At 38.3% G+C, this 23,401-nt stretch overlaps 1 protein-coding gene across 2 annotated transcripts; it reads left to right on the top strand.

The window, feature by feature from the left end:
• The first annotated feature begins 502 nt into the window (after nt 1-502).
• On the top strand, nt 503-23,279 carry LOC139935102 (alanine--glyoxylate aminotransferase 2, mitochondrial-like). 2 transcript variants are annotated; one of them, XM_071929564.1, is made up of 14 exons: nt 503-686; nt 4,931-5,033; nt 5,714-5,796; nt 6,228-6,412; nt 9,091-9,214; nt 10,078-10,172; nt 11,390-11,549; nt 13,005-13,133; nt 14,037-14,202; nt 14,788-14,847; nt 15,841-15,929; nt 17,505-17,654; nt 19,184-19,282; nt 19,952-23,279. In XM_071929564.1, exons 2-14 carry the CDS (start codon nt 4,940-4,942, stop codon nt 20,054-20,056), a joined length of 1,539 nt encoding a protein of 512 aa, XP_071785665.1. In that variant the 5' UTR covers nt 503-686; nt 4,931-4,939; the 3' UTR covers nt 20,057-23,279. The 2 variants fall into 2 exon arrangements, with proteins under 2 accessions (XP_071785665.1, XP_071785666.1); XM_071929565.1 differs by lacking the exon at nt 503-686 and adding an exon at nt 886-1,115.
• The last annotated feature ends 122 nt before the right edge of the window (nt 23,280-23,401 follow it).

The raw sequence follows: 23,401 nt of genomic DNA, 5'->3' as shown, positions 1-23,401 counted from the left end.
TCAGTTTGAACAGAACACTTTCCGACCATGATGTGATTTATTACAAGTTATACTTTGCGCATGCGACTTTCCATACAATTATTTATTATAACACACGTCGATGCATAGGTAAACCCCAAAAGAAATTGTCATCCCGATGCAAGTATTATAATCTATGATATTAATTTGAGGTCATTCGAAAATAAGTTGCCCGTTGTTAATGGACTTCGTCGTCACTCGACTGTTGGCAATTGCCATGGACAACCCAGTCATAACACGAGGTGCAGACCGACTCATCACACATTTATATTCCCTAGATAAAGTGTTGATAAGAACGACACATACTCCTTTATAGGACACTGACATCAATAGGGCCAACTACTTTTAAGTACCTCCCCCACCCCCCTTCTCATGGGTCGAGACGCCCACACCCGAACCTTATAAAAAAAAAAAAATGACTGTTCTTGTTCACACGCCAGAGGGCGCTGCAACCAGTTGCAGTTTATTTATCCATGCTGCTGTCCTTCCTCTCAACTATGGTTTACATGTATCTAATTTTTATCTTGTTTTGACGTTTTGACACTGACTAGACTGTGGGGAGGTCCAGCCCACGGTCGGGTCAACCACACACACCGCTTGCAGCCAGCAATCCTTAATCATTATCAGGTCCAAATCTCCGTGACAGTGAAATCATTCCGTTCCACCAGGTATTAATCTATGCATTGTGTATTATATAATAAGTTGTAACTTGTAGCCGTGACCAGGGCCTTGAGTTGACGGACGTGACACGTCGTGCTCCACTGGCAACTGGTGTTACATACAACAACTTTTACTAGTTACACTTTACCAGTTTACTGTTACACGGACGGTTACCATACTATGGGTATACGTTTTTGTTTTATTTAGCCTTTTGTATACTGTAGAGTAGTAGGATGCAGATGAATGACTGCGTTGCCTAGCCCTAACACCAGGAGTCGGTGCTCAGTGTGACAGAGCACAGAGTAGGAAATCGTTGTGTTGCTGGATTCGATCAACTTGTTGCAAAAGTCTGCCGACATTAAAGGGCCTTGTTTGAGGACCAGAAAAACTGCTGACTGCTGCTGTTCGTAAAATTCTCACCTAGGTAGCTGACCGTGGTAAGCTCATGTTATTTGACTTGTGAGGAAAAATTTCTACTTGAGAATAGGCCTACTTACTTTTTATCGGCAGTTACTCCTGAGTCTACCTAGAATTATGAGGTTCGTTCTGCGATCGTTCATGGAGACTATTGACCCATTTCACCTGATGTCGTCATCAGATAAATCTTGGATGCGCCATTTTGGTGGTTAATGTCAACGTGTGTTATTCAATGAAGTGCGCATTTTTAGGTGACGGGGCGTTTACACGTAAGCCTATTGACCACCAACATGGTGAGCGTGGCATCAGTCGCCGCGTGTGATGTGCGTGAAAGGGGTCAATAGCGAAACCTCAAACTGAGAAGTTAGTAAATCATGTTCATATTTAGGGTGTTTTTCTAGTATTTGGGAGTTGAACAAAGAATTGTCTAGAGTGGGATTCAAATTATTTAGCCCTTCCTAGGTATAAGTTGGCGGTTTCCTTTTTGTGTATATATAATCTTTTACATTCAGGGTGCCCAAAAAAAAAACAAGTTGAAATTTTATTTAAAAATACTAGCAAAAAAAAATCAGTAAGAAACATTGACCCAGAATCAAACCTTACTGTGATTACCTGGCTGATTTCGCTCAATTCAGGGATGAGATTTTTTTTAGTCTTTTGTCGGATATCAGACTTTTTCTAAGTCTACCTGGTAATGAAAAAATGCTGTATTCTCCAAATTAAATAAGACATGCTCTTTCATTTGCTTCTCTAGCACTTCCCCAAAAGCTCCTTGGAATCTAGAACTCATTTCAATGTACAAAATGTACCCCCTAAGATTTGAGTCCCAGTTTCAAACTTTGTAGTCGGCATTGACTCTCATCCCTGTGAATTGCCGAAAGGTACTATGGGAAGAAAAAAGGGGCTTACACGGTCAGTGCTCCTTTTCCTTCCTACAATGCCTATTGGCCATTAAGCAAAATCGGTCAGTCAATTTTTGATAAGCGATGAATGACTGACTCCTCCCTCCTGGTAATGTTTTTGTTTTGTTTTTTCAAACAATGACCCTTGAATTATTATAATGTATCAATGAAACCTAGCAAAATGCAAAATAATTTATAGTTGCGATAACGTAACCCTCCTCCCGATGGCGGAGCCTGAGGGTTACGAGGTTCGAACAACAAACACGAATTTGGTCCAACACGTACAATTTCGACTACCAGTCACCAAGTTTCTCCATTTTTAACACTTACGAAAATCATGACATAAATTCTAAGGGCACGAGCTTGATCCTCATTGTCTAATAAATACTTAACACTCAAACACCATTGATGAAATATTTTTGGGAAAAAAATAAAAAATTACCAGAACCCAGAGCGAAATGGAACTAACTTGTAATAATGTTGTGTCGCCTGTACACTTGGTACTAACATGGTACTAACCCCAACATGATCGTAGGGTGACCCAATTATTGGTTCCAGAGTTCGTTCAGAAAGCAAGGGATCGGACCAGAGAATGGTCAGACCGTTATTGACCTTTATCATCATGGTGTGGCCTTCTGGATTTTACAGCATTCCAACTCATTGTTACCAAACTGAGGCTGGACGAAATAATAGTTTGGTGCCATGTGCAATGAATGTTCCAAGCATCAATTACAGTTATTGGAAACAGGGAACATCATGACCAAGATCTTGATAGCTTGATGAAGGTCTATTTCTCCATGGTCATACATCGAGCAACCTTTGACTGCTTGCAGTGGTAAGGTTAAGGTCATTATTATAGGCCTACATGTAGCTAAGTACACATTGGAGTAATAGGGGCTTCCAGTGCTCTAGCTTGCCACTATGCCAGGATAATAACCTTGGTGTAGCTATGCTGCAAAGCTGAAAGAAATTTTGTATTGTTGTTCTCAGCATGTAGCTCAGTCACTGTGCTAGAACAGTTTTAGTGGTAACCGATAAATCAATTTTATTTTTATTCCACCAAGGGCCAACACAACTATCTGGTGGATGGTTATTTATGGGGTCACTGTTAAAGCAGTGCAAGCCACCAGGCATGCTTGCCAGGTTTGAAAACTGTTTAAACATTAAAGGCAGTGGACACTATTAGTAACTACTCAAATTAACTGTTAGCATTAAAACCTTTCATGGTTACGAGTAATGAGGAGAGGTTGATGGTATAAAACATTGTGAGAAACGGCTCCCTCTGAAGTAATGTAGTTTTCGAGAAAGAATTAATTTTCCGCGAATTTGATTTCGAAACCTCAGATTTAGAACTTGAGGTCTCGAAATCATCAAGCATCTGAAAGCACACAACTTCGTGTGACACGGGTGTTTTTTTCTTTCATTATTATCTCGCAACTTTGACGATTGATTTAGCTAAAACTTTAACAGGTTTGTTATTTTATGCAAGAGAGATACACCAACTTCGAAGGATAGTCTTTGACAATTACGAGTAGTGTCGGACTGTCCAATGTCTTAAACTGTGTCTCAGACCATGGAGCTACTCACCGGACCATTGACAGTGGGCAGCTACCCTGTACAGTCCCACTACAACATTATACAATTGTTGCACGCTGTGACGGGATCCATGGCATTTTGTACACCCGAGGGGGAAAATGGCACCCGAGGCGAGGCCGAGGGTGCCATTTGCCACCTAGGGTGTACAAAACCCATGGACCCCAGTCACAGCGTGCAACAATTGTTTTGTTATACCTTGGTAACATTGTTATTCCTCTTCTCGAAGTTCTGTTGTCATCTTCAAACATTATTAAGACGGAGCAGTGCATTTAGTTTAATCATGTTTTAATAAGCAGACGAACAGTTCAAATAAGAAACAATTCTTCACCTGTTCGCTCGAACCCGCGTGTGTTTCGTACACAGCGCTTGAAATCGACCAACAGTGGGAACGATCAAGGTGATGAACACCGGTGTATATCACTTTTCATGTTACCCAGCGCACTGTGCATTACGCGTAGCGCGCATCTTTAGCCATGATACAGGCGTATTTGTTGCACAGCATGTGATTGGTTCTCGACCAATCAAACTTCACAATTTGTACAGAGGTATAACAAGTACATTGTGTACAAGTGTGCCATCCCAAAACCACATGTAACATGGTTCCAGGTACCGTTGGGACTAATCTATACATATGTACTTGGGACAAGAAACAAAAAGATGACTGGCTGCTGGGACAAAACGGACTCTGATGCTGCCTTCTGCTCCAGGACAATCAAGCAGATGAATGGTTGCAATCTATAACAAAACTTATTAAAACACACACTGACCGTCCCAAACCGGAGTTTTCAAAGTGCTAGAATGTTTTCTGAACTGCCTCTAGGGGCAATCTTGATGGTCTTGCTAGAAAAGGGCATGAGTTAAAATCCCTAATGAGTAATACATATGCCTGGGATTTCTTTTCTCAGAATTCGGGAAAGTACTGAGTATAGACGATGTGACCTGTGACGTCACATGTTTACAAAAGAGCCACAGAGCCTGGACTTCCTGCATGCATGATTTGTACACAGCTCACTGGACAAAAAACATAAAATGTTATATTTTATAGAGATTGCACTGTCCAATTCTTATCAACTGTTGATATGATGAAAGGGGGCTCATCTCAAAAAGTAGTCCAGATTTTACTTTCATAACCCTTGGAGTTATGTGGAAATTATGACACAAAATGTAAACTTTCCCAAATGACCAGTGCAGTATCTTGCCTGCCAGAATACCCAAATAATGTACAAGGTCACACTTATTGTAAACAGAGTTGGCATGGTCTATATACGATGGTAACACACATTGGTGTTAATGGGTTAAACCAAAATTAATATTCCTTACTGTTGTTTCTTTGACAGGCCAACACAATGCATCAGCTCGGTAGAGTACGTCTTCAGATGAAGGGATTACGATGTAGTAATTACCTCATGGGGCTCATTCGGCAATCGAGTCCTTTCAGTGGTGAGCTCAATAATGATTTGTTGGGAATTTCTGTTTGTCATGGTGTTTTCATTTAAACGTCAGGGGTGGATTTTACAAAGAGTTAAGACTAGTCTTACCTCAAGTCAGACGAGCTACTTTAAGTAAGTTTTTGATATATCCTAGTACTAGTCCTAAGTTAGTACTATGTTCTTAAGTTCTTTGAGAAATCGCCCCCCCCCCCCCACCCCCGGACACCTTTGGTAATTGTCAAGGGCAGTGTTGTAGCTAGACCAGTTTGAGTGGTTGGCTCTTAATCCAATTTAGTCCACCCCACCAAGGGCGAGCGATTCAACAAAACTAAAGTCATGTTTAGGTACCTGTATATGGGGTAATGATTTGCAAAATCAAGCATCTGAAAGCACACAACTTCTCGTGACAAGGGTGTTTTTTTTCTTTCATTGCTATGTCGCAGCTTCATCGACTGTTGAGTTCAAATTTTCACAGGTTTGTCATTTTATGCATAATAGATACACCAACTGTGAAGACTAGTCTTTGACAATTACCAATAGTGTCCAGTGTCTTTAACTCTGTTTGCGTGGTCTACTATTATTATTCACATTAAGTTCCAGTGTCTTTAATAATTAAAACTAGACAAAAGGACGCAATATTTTTCCTCAGCAATCATTTCCTAACACAACATTTTATTGATTTTATTGTAGTAAGCAGTCAGCGCTCCAAAGTGCCTCAAATGCCTGACATTGTTCCCGTTCCTGATACAGACTTTAAAGCAACAGAGTATGAGGTCAGTTTGTACATTGTTGGCTCATTCACCTGCTTTTGCCCTACCTGTCACCTTTTCTTATTCACATTTAAAGCCATTTGACACTTTTGGAACAGAAAAAAAATTAAAAGTTCACTATTTTACTCCTGGCTCCGATGACTGATTGAACCTAAATTTTCACAGGTTTGTGTACACGAAGTGTGGGCCTTGGACAATACTGAAATACCGAAAGTGTCCAATGGCTTTAAGTCTGAGATGTTATAAAACACGGACTGGCATAGTTTGGTAAATAGTGCATGCCTATCCATCCCCCTTGAGCCTGTGACCGACCAGAAGAAGGGCCTATTTCCCTCTTCTGGACTAGACATGCACTATTTACCAGTCAATACAATGTATGTGTATACTAGCCGTCTAGGCCTACTCCTCTTACCCCAATTTCTCTTCCTGTATAGGGTATGTCTTATGACGCCGCAAGGAATGTACGGACAAACAACATTAATCCAGGTATCTTAGAGTATTACAAGAAACCGTTGATGTTCCACCAGGGTTACATGCAGTGGCTGTTTGACTCGAACGGCAAACGTTATCTCGATCTGTTCTCAGGAATCGTCACCGTAAGCGTTGGGCACTGTCATCCGTGAGTTGAAGATTTTATTTGAAAGTTTCATTTTAAAGTAACAAGTAGTGAGCCTCAGCGGAAACTGACTGAGAAAGCACATAATAGTACGTAGGTAAATTTGGGGTCAAGAGAAATTGACAAGAACAGGATGTGAACCTGTAGTCTAAAGTGTATTAACCGGTTCGTGACAAATTTATCTGCATTGTACACAGTCAAACAAGAGAGGTTTCACAACACTACGGATACAAAGCGAAAACGGATGTGTCAACACTTTGTGTGTTTATATTCCGTGCAACCACTGCTTTCTGGTTTTGTTTGAACGTTAACAACAGATACGAGAGCTTCAGATTGGTTAATGTTTTTGTTGGGATTTTGCTCTAGATTTAATGATCGTTTGGATTCTGATCGACTCGTAGGCCAGTGCAACCGGCTACGATTTGCCCATCAGAGGCAATTTTTTTCAGTTAATCATGGGGAAAAAAGCCAAACAAGTTTTTGGGTTGCCTATCATCAAGTTGTTAACCCAGAATACAATTTTTTTTTTTTTGCACATCACTCATGGTTTGCTTGCCACAGCCAGCTGAGTGACTACAGGAGAAATACAGACAAGATTGTGTTTCACCACTTTGTGTATTGCATAAGATGTTTATTTGGGGTTTGTTTCTTGTGAGGCCGTTTTCTAGTTCCTAAACTGCCAACTTGATAATGAAATTCGAGTTGGAATTAAGACACTGGACACTATTGGTTACTGTCAAAGACTAGTCTTCACAGTTGGTGTATCTCAACATATGAAAATTTGAGCTCAATCGGTCGTCGAAGTTGCAAGATAATAATGAAAGAAAAAACACCCTTGTCGCACCATGGTCACACAAAGTTGTGTGCTTTCAGATGCTTGATTTTGAGACCTCAAATTCTAAATCTGAGGTCTCAAAATCAAATTCTTGAAAAATTACTTCCATCCGAAAACCACATTACTTCAGAGGGAGCCGTTTCTCACAATGTTTTTATACTATCAACCTCTCCCCATTACTCATTACCAAGAATGGTTTTGTGCTAATAATTATTTTGAGTAATTACCAGCAGTGTCCACTGCCTTTGATTGGTCGACTTTTTTCTAGAAAAAATTATCTCTGCTGAGTAGTGCTGGGCGAATAGTGAAATTTTGTTATTCGGATACCGCTGGCCAACTATCCGAAATTAACCGGATATTCGAATAGTTTTTTCGCCGCTAGAGGGCGCTATTTAAAAAATAAATAAAAAAATAAAAAAAATTATTTTTATTTATTTTTTTCCGCTAGAGGGCGCTGTTTGTTTGTGAATGAGATCTTATGGGCGGATTGATATTAGTTTTAGAGAGTGTCACTCGGTTCATTCATAAAAATGACCGGATCTAATTTAAAGATGGCGATTTGCTTTTTCTTTTGATCGTGATTGACTCTACGTGAAGGAAAACTTTTGTAATCTTTGAACAAATTACGTCAGAAATGTCATTGTTTTAACTCTTCACGGAGGTGAGCATAGTTAAATACTTAATTTATGCTGTTTTATGCTGTCTTAATAGAAGTTTCATAAGGATTCAGACAAAACATTCATATCAGTTGTCGCCCGACGTCCGCGGATATTCGGATACTAAAGAATATCCGGTTACTCGGTTGTAATTACAGAATTATCCGGTTTGTAAATAGGTATTCGCGCCCTATGCGGATATCCGGTTAAGAAAAAAAAGGCATTCGCGGTTACGGATAGGAAAACCTATTCACCATGAACCGAATATTCGAATAATTCGCCCAGGCCTACTGCTGAGTGAACTGTAGAGGGCACACTTTGTCGTGAGTTTTCTTTCAATTGGGTCTCATTAAAATTTGAAGTGAGTATCATGAGTTTCCTAATAATCCTGATGATAACCTTGAAGTGAGTAGCATGAGTTTCCTAATAATCCTGATGATAACCTTGAAGTGAGTAGCATGAGTTTCCTAATAATCCTGATGATAACCTTGAAGTGAGTAGCATGAGTTTCCTAATAATCCTGATGATAACCTTGAAGTGAGTATCATGAGTTTCCTGATAATCCTGATGATAACCTTTCTACTTAAGTCTGTTTTTCCAATTTATTTTTACCTTTGGGAAAAATCACAACTTTGTTTAGTTACATGTACATGTATATATGGCCTTATAAGTATTAAACTATCATTTGTACATACAAGTAGGTCAGCCCGTGACTCAATAGAGTTTTTTTAATTCAATTCAATAAACGTTTATTCCATACTCTTGTTGAAAAAAAAAAAAAAATTGTGAGAATTAAACAGTACATAGAAATTTAACAAATCTTAAGTGTATTAAATTACACAAAAAAAACAATATAATCTAAAAGCAAATAATAAATTAATAACTAGGAATTAACTATGTACAAGACAGGAGCGAAAGCATGAGGCTGTTAGATAAGCCGTGGCTTGTAGACAACAGCCTTTATACAGACAAGAAAACACACAAAAAAAAAAAAATAAATAAAAAATAAACATCAAAGAAGAAACAAGGGCAAGACAATTACACAAAATGCTGACGACAAAAGAGTATTAAAAAAAATTCCAAAGACCACATATTATACCTGCCCAGTACTGTTTATCAAATTCAAGAAATTAAAATAACCTTTAGAAATAGTGATAGTAAAAATTTTGTACTTTCCTGTTTTATTTCAGCAAGGTGAACAAGGCTCTACATGAGCAGATTGATAAGATCTGGCACACCACTAACATCTACATGATTCCAGCAATCTATGAGTATGCAGAGAAGCTTGTTGCTAAAATGCCTGGAAACCTTAAAGTGAGTATATATTTGTTTCACTACAGAAAGAAATTGACATGAGAAACATGGTACACATGCCTCTTTTTGCCCAAATTCTGCGCTAATTCTGCGCTAACTGTGTAAGCAAAAAATGCCAAGTGACTTGGGATTATATAGACACAAGTGTGTAAGCAAAATTTCCTGCTAACTTGTGAAATACTTGAGACGTACTGCTCTGTGTTCCAGTCACTCTACGGACATTTCTTTTTTCTGTACAATAAAAGGCAAAGTACGTGTACACTGTATACTTTTGGATTTCAGAACTGTCAATTTTGTTTTAATCCTATATAAATGTAGAGATATATACACTTAAAGGCAGTGGACACTATTGGTAATTGTCAAAGACAAGCCATCACAGTTGGTGTATCTCAACATATGCATAGAATAACAAACCTGTGAAGATTTGAGCTCAATCAGTCATCGAACTTGTGAGATAAAAACGAACAAAAAAAAACACATTCGTCACACGAGGGCTCAAGTTCTAAATCTAAAATCTCGAAATCAAATTCGTGGAAAATTACTCCGTTCTCGAAAACTATGGCACTTCAGAGGGAGCCGTTTCTCACAATGTTTTATACATGTACCATCAACCTGTCCCCATTACTCGTCACCAAGAAAGGTTTTATGCTAATAATTATTTTGAGTAATTACCAATAGTGTCCACTGCCTTTAAAATTGACTGTGTACTACCATAGAGGAAGGACAGAGACCTCTATGGTGCTACCAAAGTGATCCTGTAGCATGCACTGCAGCTGGTTGCCTCCAAGTTGCCTGCAAAAGTTGCCTCGTGTGACAAAGCCCAGTTTTGTAAAATATTCTTGACTTTGTCTCTTTGATTCCAGAATGTTTACTTTGTGAACAGTGGCACTGAAGCAAACGATCTGGCAGTGACTATGGCCAGGCTACATACAGGTGCATATGACATCATTAGTTTAAGGTAAGCGTTGACAGGTGCAACCCTAGCGCTGTAGACCATTGGGTGGAAATGGAAGGCTAGTGCTTGAAACGCTCGCCTCTCACCGCTGTGGCTGTGGTTAGGTTCTTAGCTGTGGACACTTTCGGAAAAGAAAAAGAAAAAAAAGTTCACACATTTACAAATAACTTAAAGGGTTTACAAAATGCAATGGTGAAAGACTTCTCTTGAAATAATTATTATTCCATGAAATGTTTTACTTTTTGAGAAAACATTTTAAAAAAATTGAATCTCGATATCGAGAATTACCGATTTATTTTAAACATACTTCATGACACGTCGAACAAGGGTGGGTTTCCTCGTTATTTTCTCTCGAATGTATGTTAGCATTTTATATACTCAGTACTTTCCCGAGTCCTGTGAAAAAATACCACAGGCATGTTACTCGGGTGGGATTCAAACCCACGACCCTTGCAATTCTAGAGCAGTGTCTTACCAACTAGACTACCGAGGTTGCCCGGTAGCTAGAGGCAGTTCGAATCCTATGTTTTGGCAGCGGGTACCGCACTGTATACACTCAGTACTTGTGTAAAGTTGTGCATTTGTTCTCTCCTGTGCCACAAACAAGGATTCTCTAGGCCCTCCCCAATCACCAACTACATGCACATGAACAACTTTCTCTAGTCTATAGTTTTTATTATTTCTTTTTTTTTTGCAAGTTGCCTGACACACAAGGCCTAAAGGTCACTTCAAGGTGTGGGCTACAATTATTTTTTCCAGAGGCAGTTGCCACCTACGGCTGAATCAGGGTTACCCCTTTCACAGTCCATCAAATGTAGACTTGGGTATCATCAGTCGGAAAGCCTGGCCGGTAGAGCAGAAAGCACTACCTTCCCTAATTTTATGTATGTAGCAAGTATCGGATCCGAAACCACACCCTGCTGATCAAACAGCAGTGCTTGAATCCGGTGCTCTTAACCGCTCGACCATGACACTGCCACAGTAGTCATGGTGGTTACTGACTGATTCACATGCTTTCTTTACGAACTGTGAAGGGAGTAACCCAGTTTCAGCCCTAAGGTTACAACGCCCTTGGTAACAATTGATTTTGGTTGACACCCGTAGTCGGTTAAGTGAAGTACTTGAAGTGCTGACCGGCCATTTTGATGATGGGTGGTTTTTCATAAAAAATATTTGTAATAATAGTTAAAAATCATTGATTATTTTGTTCTTTATTTCAGGAATGCATACCATGGGATCAGCCCTAACCTTCTAGGTTTAACATCCCTCGGTAATTGGCTTTATAATGTTCCTGGTGGGTACGGTTATCATAATGTGATTAATCCTGATCCATTCAGAGGGCCATGGGGAGGGGCAAACTGCAGAGACTCTCCTGTACAGGTGAGAAAATGGTGCCTTTTTAAAGGTAGTGGACACTATTGGTCATTACTCAAAATAATTGAAAGCATAAAACCTCACTTGGTAACGAGTAATGGGGAGAGGTTGATAGTATAAAACATTGTGAGAAGCGGCTCTCTCTGATGTGAAGTAGTTTTCGAGAAAGAAGTAATTTTCCACGAATTTGATTTTGAGACATCAAGTTTAGAATTTGAGGTCTCGAAATCAAGCATCTGAAAGCACACAACTTCGTGTGACAAGGGTGTTTTTTATTTCATTCATATCTCGCAACTTCGACGACCAATCGAGCTCAAATTTTCACACTGAGGTTTGTTATTGTATGCATATGTTTAGTGAGAAGACTGGTCTTTGACAACTACCAAAGGTGTCCAGTGTCTTTAAACTGACGACGAATGATTGTTTTAAAATAGAAGACAGTAAAAAATAATTTCTAAAAACATGTAGAATCGCAACCACGATTTCAACTTGAAACTACGCTATTTACATAATTGTGTGACAAGGGTGTTTTTTGTTTCATTCATATCTCGCAACTTCAACGACCAAATGAGCTCAAATTTTCAGAGGTTTGTTATTTTATGCATATGTTTAGATACACCAAGTGGAAATACTGGTCTTTGACAATACCAATAGTGTCCACGGTCTGTAATTAATTGTTGTATCCCCATGTTGCAATAAACATATATTTATACGTCAGTGGCCTAGTACTAATACCTTGCATCTAACAGTGTTGACTCCATGCATGCACCTGGGTGACATGCCTAGACGTATACCATGCTCGCCATTTTCAGAGTCAAATTGCACTGGTGTGCATGTAATTGTGCAATGCAATGAACGCACATCATGCCAATTTCATAGCGCTGCTAAGCACAAAAATTTGCTTAGCATGACGTTTCTTCCTTGATAAAAACAGGATTACCAACCAAATTTCCAAGTGATTTTCAGGATAAGCAAACAACCGCTGAATACCTGTATCAAGCAATATGCAACAATTGGAAATTTGGTTGGTAATCCTGTTTTTATCGAGGAAGAAATTTCATGCTAAAGCAAATTTTTGTGCTTAGGAGCTCTATGAAATTGGGCCCTGGACTCAAGCTATGTACATCGTTGCTTCTGGGGATAAAGAATATAATTTGGCTTTTGTTGTTATACCGATGTGAATTTAGCACTGTACTCGGTACTATTCCAAGTTCTAGTAAACAAAAACAAAACAGGCGATTAATTTTTTTTTAACTGAACTTGGCAAAAGTATTTAGTTTACAGGGTTCAATAAAACACACCTGTGTGAGGGTAAAATCCAAATTCAATTCACTTGTTATTTTCCACATAATTTTCTTTGGGACATTATAAAATGTATTAGAAAAAAAAGGTTTTTCTTGTACGTACGTCACATCCTGTTAGAAGGCCTTTACTCTCAACATTGACTGTTTCTTCCTGTAGACGATAAGAAATTGTGATTGTGCTGCTGGTCAGTGCTACGCCAAAGACATGTACATCGATCAACTTAAAGATCTCCTACGATTCTCGGTACCTAAAAAAGTTGCAGGAATGTTTGCCGAAAGTATTCAGGTATTTGAAACATGAATGTTCGTTGCTGCAAATCTATCTTTGCCTTTTTCACTGTGTCGTACTTACAGGCATGCAACTTTTCCTCGGATCAGCTGATTTCCTCTTTTTTTAATCTCAGTTTTGACAATCAGAATTGATAATTATTACACAAAATCATTGAAATTTTGTTTTTTCCCTTTTTTTTTGGTGAAGTTACAGTTGCATGCCTGTACTTAAGAGCCAGGTTTGACCATAGCTTGCCAGGCTATCTAAGAGTCTAGTGTTACATGTACTAGGCAACTTAAGAATAGAGTTTGAGTAGCCAGCCAGACTGCCTTAAGCCCTGTTCGCATTGGACTTAATTTAGGTAAGTAAACTAACCGAGCCAATGGGTAACTTACCCATTTTAAGTCCGATGCGAACAGCCCAGGAAGTTTTCCTCCCAGGTAACTTACCCGACCCGAATGGGTAGATTAACCAAGCCAAAGGTGCCCAGGAAGATTGAGGAGGTCAGTTTAACCGAGCCAGAAAGTCCAATGCGGACGCGACGACTCGGTTAAATCTCCCATCCGTCCGTGACCCTAAGAAGCTGACATGTTTTGTCATGGAAGTCCTCTGGGCTACCTTGGAGTCAAGTCTGACTATCTCCCCGGGTTACCTAAGAGTCCAGGCTAACTGAGAGCCGAATCCAAGTTGCCCCCAGCTTTCTAGAGTGTTGTGTCTGTTCACTGAGTAAAATTTGTTTCTTGAGTGGTGTTCTCACATTCAGTTTTTTAGAGACTATATCAAATTAATTGGTAGCAGCAAAGTCAATAAAATCCCTTTTTGAATGATTTTACAGTTCTGATTTAAACTAGAATAAAGATAAACAGTGTACTCTTTCAACATGTTCAACTAAACCCATATTTTTGTTTTCTTACCCAGGGAGTCGGTGGTGCAGTCCAATTCCCCAAGGGATACATAAAAGAAGCATTTGGATTGATCCGGGAAAAGGGGGGCCTGTGTATATCTGATGAGGTGCAGACGGGCTTCGGTAGGACAGGAGAACACTTCTGGGGATTTGAAGCACATGATGTGACACCTGACATAGGTACGATATTTTACCAATATTTAGTACATGTAGTTTCACAACATAAACTAACACGCTCTGACATTATGTGAAGTCCTGAAAGATTGGTTCTTTCTTGATTTTTTACATAATGAAAATTATTTATGACATTCGTTAAGGGAAACCATCCTTCCAACATCATGCATGAATCGTTTCTCAGATTCAAATTTGTTGGGGTAAAACAATTGCCAAACCATACTACCTCTAGGGGAATCCTAAAAAAAATATTTTAAATTTACTGTCATCATTAGCGGTGCTATTCATCATGTAGGTTTTAATGGTTTTTAATTTTAATCTTTGACCCTACCTTTAAAGATCAACATTTTAGTACATTTTAATGAGGTCAGAAGCTTGTTATTTGTTCCTGTATCTTCATGAGGACTCTTATCCGTTTTGAAAATAAGTGCATCAACAAACTCTACCTGGCAAGTAGATACACAAATGGTGTTACCGCAAACCAAATATATATTGATACCTCACCATGGAATGCCTCAAATCATATATATCAAAAAACTTAATTTGATAATGGAGTGTCTTGGTAAGCTTCTTCCGTTTTGTTTCCCGCAGTGACTTTAGCAAAAGGCATCGGCAATGGCTTCCCACTGGCTGCAGTGGTCACCACTCCAGGTAAGAATTTAAAGTCTGGCAGGCGCTCAGTGGTTCTCAGCAACCCCCCCCCCCCACCCCCCCCCCATCCATCCCCACTCCCACTCCACCAAGTGAGTAAAGGTGACTGCAGTCACCTTTGTTGGACAAAAGTGTAGCACATGTCCTCTGGTTACAGTTATACAGTCGTAACCTCTTTAACTCAAGGACATGTGCTACACCTCTGTACATGTATTGTGTTGTATAAGAGGCACCGGGTTAGAAGATGAAAAATTGTTTCTTTTGCAGAACACAATTTTTAATTCCGAGCTTTTGTGTTGATGGTGACGAGCTGTCACACGCACAGCTGGTTGTGAGTGTTAGGGGCTTTTGGTTAGACCAGGGCCCAATTTCATAGAGCTGCTAAGCACACAAGATTAGCTCAGCATGGAATTTCTGCCTTGATAAAAACAGGATTACCATCCAAATTTTCATTTGTTGCATATTGCTTGTTACTGGTATTCAGCTGTTGTTCGCTTACCCTGAAATTCATGTGAAAATATGGTTGGTAATCCTGTTTTAATCAAGGCTCTGCTTAACGGTAAGCAAATTATTTTTATGCTTGCTGTTGCAGAAAAATTTGTAAAGGTGCAAGCAGAAGGCAAGCGTATTTTACAGGTTAGCAAAAAATAAAATTGGGCGGCCATATTGTGCGTTTACCATGGATTTGCATTGTGACGTCATTTATTTTTATGCGGTAAGCACAGGAAGGTTAGTATGCCTTTTTGTGTGCTTACAGTTAGCAGCGCTATAAAGGAAATACATAGTAAGCACACAATCGGCCGCTAAGCAGCACTATGAAATTGGGCCCTGCTTGTGGAGCCAGTCTGCTGCCTCAAAAGCGCTCAACCTGGATGATATAAACAATCTCATCAGTCGGTTTAAAAAAACAAAGAGAGTGTAAAGTTGAATATGTTCCATTTCCATTCTTGACTTTCACTTGAAGTTTTGGTCTGTTATCTTATTTCATCATAGAAATTGCCAAGACGCTTAAATCGGCCCTGCATCTGAACACATATGGAGGCAACCCACTTGCTGGAGCCGTTGGAAAAGCAGTCTTAGAGGTAGCCTTCCTTTTTCCTTCAATGTTAATAATAAAATAATGAAAACTTATGAAGCGCACAAATCCATAAAAGTGCTCATGTCGCTTAAAGGAACTGTACACGTTTGGTAATTGTCAAAGACCAGTCTTCTCACTTGGTGTATCCCATCATAAGCATATAACTAAACAAGCCTGTGAAAATTTGGGCTCAATTGGTCATCGAAGTTGCGAGAAAATGATGAAAGAAAAAACACTCTCGTTGGACGAATTTGTGTGCATATTATTTTAGTGAGAAATTACCTCTTCCTCAAAAATTACGTTACTTCAGAGAGAGTAACCCAAAATGTTTTTTTTTTTTTTTTTTTTTTTTTCCTTCCTTTTTTATGCAAGTCGCCCGACGACACACAAGGCCTGAAGGCCACTTCAAGGTGTGGGATACAATTATATTTTCCAGAGGCCACCTACTCCTAGGGCTGAAACAGGGTTACCCCTTTTACAGTCCATACGAATGTAGGCTTGGGTATCATCAATTCGAGCAGAAAGCACCACCTCCCCAATTTTATGTAGCAAGTGTCACGACCGGGATCCGAACCCACACTCTGCTGATCAAACACCAGTGCTTGCATTCGGTGCTCTTAACCCCTCGGCCATGACACGCTATGGGGTTGAATGATCTGAAGGCGCCTTATCCAGAGTTTCTCCCTACTCAGACGAAAAGTCTCTGTATGGTTACCCAGTGCCTTTTTGTATTTTGACTTTTGTTTTTTTATCTTGCAAGCCATACTTTTTATGGAGGCAATTGCCTCTCCTTATAGCCATGTTTCTATTTTTAAATATCTTCTAACCAGATGCAAGGTATAAGAAATAACAAAACAAAATGGTTAGCTTGCAGGTACAATCATGTGTTAAATATCTTACGGAGGAGTGTTAGCTCTGAAAAGAGCTGGTGTGGTCTTGACGGTTCAAACAGTATCTCTCTTCGTCTTCAGGAGAAAAGAAGAGGAACAGAGCTTACTTTTTCAGATCCAGCACTCCTTCTTTAACCAAATTACACTCGGTTGTAACCGCAGGTTCACTATTAATAGTCTTTTCTTATTGCGCTCACTCCAGGATTAGCCTGTTCGAGGGCGCATAACAGTAGAAACACCGTAAGAAAATTACACAAAATAAGTTTAAAGGCAGTTTTTAGCATCAAACCTTACTTGGTGACGAGTAATTGGGAGAGGTTGATAGTATAAAACATTGTGAGAAACGGCTTCCTTTGAAGTATCGTAATTTTCCACTAATTTGATTTCGAGACCCCAGATTTAGAACTTGAGGTCTCGAAGTCAAGCATCAGAAAGCACACAACTTCGTGTGACAAGGTTGTTTTTTTCTTTCATTATTATCTCGCTAACTTCGACGACCAATTGAGCTGAAATTTTCACAGGTTTGTTATTTTTGCATATGTTGAGATACAGCGAGTGAGATGACTGGTCTTTGACAATTACCAATAGTGTCCACTGTCTTTAAGTACATGTACACCACTGAAAATAAGCAAATTAGAAATCAAAGCCTGCAACTCTCATCTTGTTGCAATTCTGGATTTTCCCTGAAGGTGATTGAAGAAGAGAACACCCAAGGAATCAGCCAAGACGTCGGCACCTACATGCTGCTGGAGCTAGCCAAGATGCGAGATGAGTTTGAGATTGTTGGAGATGTCCGAGGCAAGGGTCTCATGATCGGGGTTGAGATGGTGACTGATAAGGTATGATTAGGGAGGATTACGGATGGTTCTGCGACGGTAATGATGACATTTGGCGTCATCTGCGCATGCGTGGGCTTTAAGGACGGTCGTCCCTCATTTTTGGGATGAATATTTGTTGTACTGAAAACGACAACAACGTTTGGCTGAAAAACCATCGCAGAACCATCCATCGTCGAAAACGTAAACTCCCTATTGAGAAAACTGAATGCATGAGAGTTACAGGAGTTTTAAAATATATTAATATATTGTTGTAGATACAGACCTCTAAAAATTCCGTAAACACAAAAAGTCAATTTAAAAGGGGGCTTAATTTTTCAGGTGGTCATATAAATTTAATGGTGTTGTAAAATTTAAGGGTTAAACTCACTTGATAATTGTCAAAGACAGTCTTCTCACTTGGTGTATCTCAACATATGCATAAAATAACAAATCTGTGAAAATTTGAACTCAATTGGTCAGGGAAGTTGCCAGATAATAATTAGAGAAGAAAAAAAACCTGGTCACACGAAGTTGTGTGCTTTCAGATGCTTGATTTCGAGACCTCAAATTCTAAACTTGAGGTCTCGAAATCAAATTCGTGTGAAATTACTTCTTTCTCGAACACTATGTCAGGCCTGTATGCTTCGTTTTTGAAAGGACAAGGGCACCAAGGCATTTTCTCCTTGGTAAAGGGCACCTTATGAGGAAATTGTAAATTTGTACTGTAGCATTTCAAGGGCACCAAGGCAATGACCAGGGGCACGGAGGCAATCGCCTCCGTGAAGTATCAGGCCTGCTATGTTACTGTAGAAGGAGCCCTTTCTCACAATGTTTTATACTATCAGCAGCTCCCCATTACTCGTTACCAAGTAAGGTTTTATGCTAATAATTATTTTGAGTAATTATCACATAGGTCCACTGCCTTTAAAGACAGTAGACACTATCCTCACAGTTGGTGTATCTCAACATATGCATAAAATAACAAACCTGTGGAAATTTGAGCTTAATCGGTTGTCGAAGTTGCGTGATAATAATGAAAGAGAAAAAATAGCCATGTCACACGAAGTTGTGTGCTTTCAGTGCTTGATTTCGAGACCTCAAATTCTAAATCTGAGGTCTTGAAATCAAATTCGTGGACAATTACTTCTTTCTCAAACACTATGTTACTGTAGAGGGAGCTGTTTCTCACAATGTTTTATACTATCAGCAGCTCCCCATTACCGGTTACCAAGTAAGGTTTCATGCTAATAATTATTTTGAGTAATTACCAATAGTGTCCACTGCCTTTAAGGAGTAGGATTCTGTAATAGGGTGTGTTCATGCCAACCATAGGGAATTATTTTTTATTTTATTTTTTTTGCAAAAGCTGAGACAAAGCCTGCCAAACATTTTCCAGAAAACCCCTTAACTATTGAAATCCACTGTACTTTATAACCAAGTAAGTTGTTTTTGCCATAAATTTGGAGAGTGGTTACCAATTGTATACCTACCCTTGAACTAAAAATTCTCTTCCCAACTCATCTCTCATTTAATTTATGTTGGATTTGCAGGAATCGAGAACACCTCTTCCACCAGACCAAATGGGACCAATATGGGAAGATGCTAAGGATATGGGCGTCCTTATTGGCAAGGGAGGTATCCATGGAAACGTAAGTTTTCAGACATCAATCTGACTGATCAATCAATCAATCAATCAATCAATCTATCAGTCAATCAATAGATAGATCGATCAATCAGTCAATCATATAAAAAGTTGTTTATAGAGCGCCAAAATAAAGTTTGCGCGAGCTTTAAGGAGCATCTTGAGTGGGCTTGCATTTCTAAAAAAAGGAAATACAAAACGGTCTTCCACAACACCAATATCTTGCATATTGACCACTGAGGAATGTCATGATAGATAGACATCATAGAATGATTGCGTCTCATACCCTACTTGTTGAACGACAATGCAATCTTGACCCTTCACAAACTGGAGCAATAACTTGACAGAAATCGTCTTAGGATTTTCAAACTTAAATAACAATGGTTATAAATTGTAGGGTTGTGAAATTCGCTCGGTCCGTTATCGCATGACCATAACCCTGTCATTTTGAAATGGCCCTTTAAGACCTCTTTGCCTGTAAACTCATTTATTCCCTTAGTAGTAGTGACTTTAAGACTAATAGCCCAGTTCATACTTGCAGTCAGATTTGGATGTCACAAATTTGCAACAAATAGTTTGCGTCAAAATTTGTATCTCAATCGCAGAAAGTATGAACCAGGCTTAACAGTTGAAAATTCTAAACAATGCTTTGTTATTTTTATCTCATGACACACAGGTGTTCCGAATCAAACCGGCCATGATTATCAGCAAAGAAGACGCAGACTTTGGTCTGTCCGTCCTGAGGTTAGCTCTGCAGAACCACTTAGAAAGGAACACCTAAAGATTCTTCAACAGTCGGCCGTCTTCCTCAATGGGACCCCAGGTACAAATTATCTCAGTTTTATTTGATCACCGCCTTATATGATTCCAATGTAAACTTGTTTTAATGATTATAATTAAGGGAATGAAGGGGTAGCGACAAGTTCTTAAGCTGCCGTTTAAAGCCGGCAGGTTTGTAGGCCCAAGCCGAAGGCGAGGGCCTTAATCGCACGGCCACGACCCTGCAAAGTTTTAAACAGCAGTTTAAGAATGAGACACTACTCTTTTTTTTCCATTCATGAATGCCTTTTCGTTTAAAAGACGTATTTAGTGCAAAACTCTGTAAAACTTATCGGCTTTTTGACAACCTATGATTTCCCGGTGAAGCCATACGTGAAAGAAAACATCTGCAGTGACTAAAAGTGTTCTGTGAGACTCTGTATGACTCTGTAGCCAGTAGTTGTCTTCATTTTATTCAAAATAATTTTTATTAGATTTTAAAATTTACCAAAGTAATTTACCAAAACTAAAAAAAATAATTAAAACTTTTAATAAAAAGTGTAAATAATTATTGACTTTAATATTTCTTTTCTTAACCAGCATCTTTATAATAAAGCCTATAAATAAACATTGATAATTGAATCACCAAGCCAATGTTTAAATTTTAATATTAATAATAATGATATGAGGATTCGAAGAAAAAAAATCAGATATGTTAGAAATGTTCTATACCTACCACCCAGGTAGTTAAAAAGCAGGACATTACTTTGTAGAGCTGAGAGGTTTCTTGAACAATCTGTTAAATCTACTCCGCGATAGTAGAATATAGAAAGACAGTTCTCTAAAAGACAAACTCTACGTGGCAAGTAGATACACACATGGTGTTACCACAAACCAAATATATATTGATACCTCACCACGCAATGCCTCAAATCATGGGGAAATAAGTACACATAATGTAACATTTCTCATGACCTATGTGGTATCTTGCCTGCCAGGAAATGACCTGGAATGTGCAAGGTCGCTCTTTTTGAAAGCAAAGGTTACATGGTCAATAAGATGTGGCCAAAGTAACACATCAGAATCAATGAACAAGTGTTTATTCCTTCATTCATGAATCCAAAGATGCAAGTTATTCAATTCACAAATTATTTGTTGATATTTTTGTCTTTTTATGCTAGTATGAACCAAAATTACACATGCTTGTCATTATTTTGTTTAATTACTGTTTCTTGTGTTTCTTGTGTTTCTTTGTGCGCCTTGGGTGCCATTATAGGCCGATATGTGCGCTTTACAACTCTTTAATCATTGTTATTATTGTTATTATCAGTTTTTTTTTATTATCACTATGTGATGCATTTGTCCAATTATTGGATAATAATTATACTTTCCTGTGTGGAGAAAAAAAAAACTCTAATAGATGCATTAATTGCATCAAGACAATTTTATAGAATATTGATTTGGTTGACTTGTGCACACACATGAAACAAACACCCCATGCTAAATTTGAGTGAAGTTTTGAATGTGGGAGATCATAATTCCAAAAAGTCTGTAGTGGTAAATTACGCCCATCAGGAAGATTAATCCATAACTTAAATACACAATCTTAGAAACAAATCTGACAGAAACGTTTTTCACATTCAAATGTTGGGTCATAAAAACTGATATAAAAAAAAATTATATTTTTTTCGTAGCCACACTACTTTGTAGTGAAATGTGACCCACTACTTTTTAAGATCTTTAGTTGCATAGGTTACCTTGAGAACACTTACCTTTAGGCTATAAAGCTATGGATACAACAATTTTGTGATCATACTTATGTCTAATTTGTATCCTTTCACGCGAAATGGTAGTTTAAAACATCACTTTACTTGTAATTCGTTTTTCAGAAAAAATGATGTACATGTATTGGCTAATTTCAAACAGGATTAACTCAGCAACGCGACACACCCCAAAGCTTAGACATATACCAAATAACTGCTGCTGGCAGCTGGTGTGTTCTTTCCAGCCATGCATACAAATCAATCCTTGAAATTGTCAACATCTGACTAATTTTCGGGTAGCGGGTCACAAATTCTCAAAATGCTTTATACTATCGAAACCTGCTGGTACTTCTTTTTAACCAAATAGGCTTGTATTGCCGTTAAATTTAAGAATGATTACCTTCAATTGTTATATATATAAATAACTAAGTTGTATTAAATTATGGTGCCTTTCTATAACATTAGCAGTATTTGAATTGAATACTGCACTTTGCATTTGACATGTTTTTTCCAGTATTATTGTTTCTATTCTTATAGCCTGGTAGCTTTTACTATCTTGAAAAACTACCCGCCAACATTATATTCATACAACAAAACTAATGATACATTCATATATAAATGCAAATATGGTAGATTAAAATTATATTTTTCTATGACTGATGAGAAAGCTTTACATTTTAAAGTACTATTTTTTCTTCTAATAATAATAATTGTGTCTGCTTATTGAGGCATTTCTATTGAGGCAAATTATGCTATAAAACTGATTAGTGTTGAAAATATTTAAGGTCACAAATTTTGATAATTATCAAACTTTATAATGGTGTCAATTTCATTGAACAAATTAATATTTTTATTATTTGTAACAATGGGAGCACTTTTGAGCCGGAGAGTGCTTTTGTTTGTGCCACTGGGATTTCGTTTTCGTCAGGCCAGATCAGATGTCAAAAAGTGGTTTTGATTTCAACATGTAAAATGCACTCTATCTTTTGTTTACATCTCACACATAGATTCTGGTTATTAGTTTGTTTTACTAAATACAATTCATAATTGATTTCAACAATAAATAAAACACATTTCTGAACAATTTATTCATCCTTTTTATTTGTTTATTTGATACTTGAGGCCTAATCATGACAGATGAACCATTTACCTCTAATCATTTATACTTTTATTTCTTATCCAGCAGGTGCAGGCCTTATTTGCCCCTTGTGATTTTATCCAATTTTAGCCCATCAATTTTGACAAAAATGCAAGGCTTACCCCTTGTGATTTTATCCAATTTTAGCCCATCAATTTTGACAAAAATGCAAGGCTTACCCCTTGTGATTTTATCCAATTTTAGCCCATCAATTTTGACAAAAATGCAAGGCTTACCCCTTGTGATTTTATCCAATTTTAGCCCATTAATTTTGACAAAAATGCAAGGCTTACCCCTTGTGATTTTATCCAATTTTAGCCCATCAATTTTGACAAAAATGCAAGGCTTACCCCTTGTGATTTTATCCAATTTTAGCCCATTAATTTTGACAAAAATGCAAGGCTTACCCCTTGTGATTTTATCCAATTTTAGCCCATCAATTTTGACAAAAATGCAAGGCTTACCC

Source organism: Asterias amurensis, chromosome 3 (assembly GCF_032118995.1).
Source record: "Asterias amurensis chromosome 3, ASM3211899v1".
In the NCBI taxonomy this organism is placed as follows: Eukaryota; Metazoa; Echinodermata; class Asteroidea; order Forcipulatida; family Asteriidae; genus Asterias; species Asterias amurensis.
This window is presented reverse-complemented; position numbering and strand designations above follow the sequence as displayed.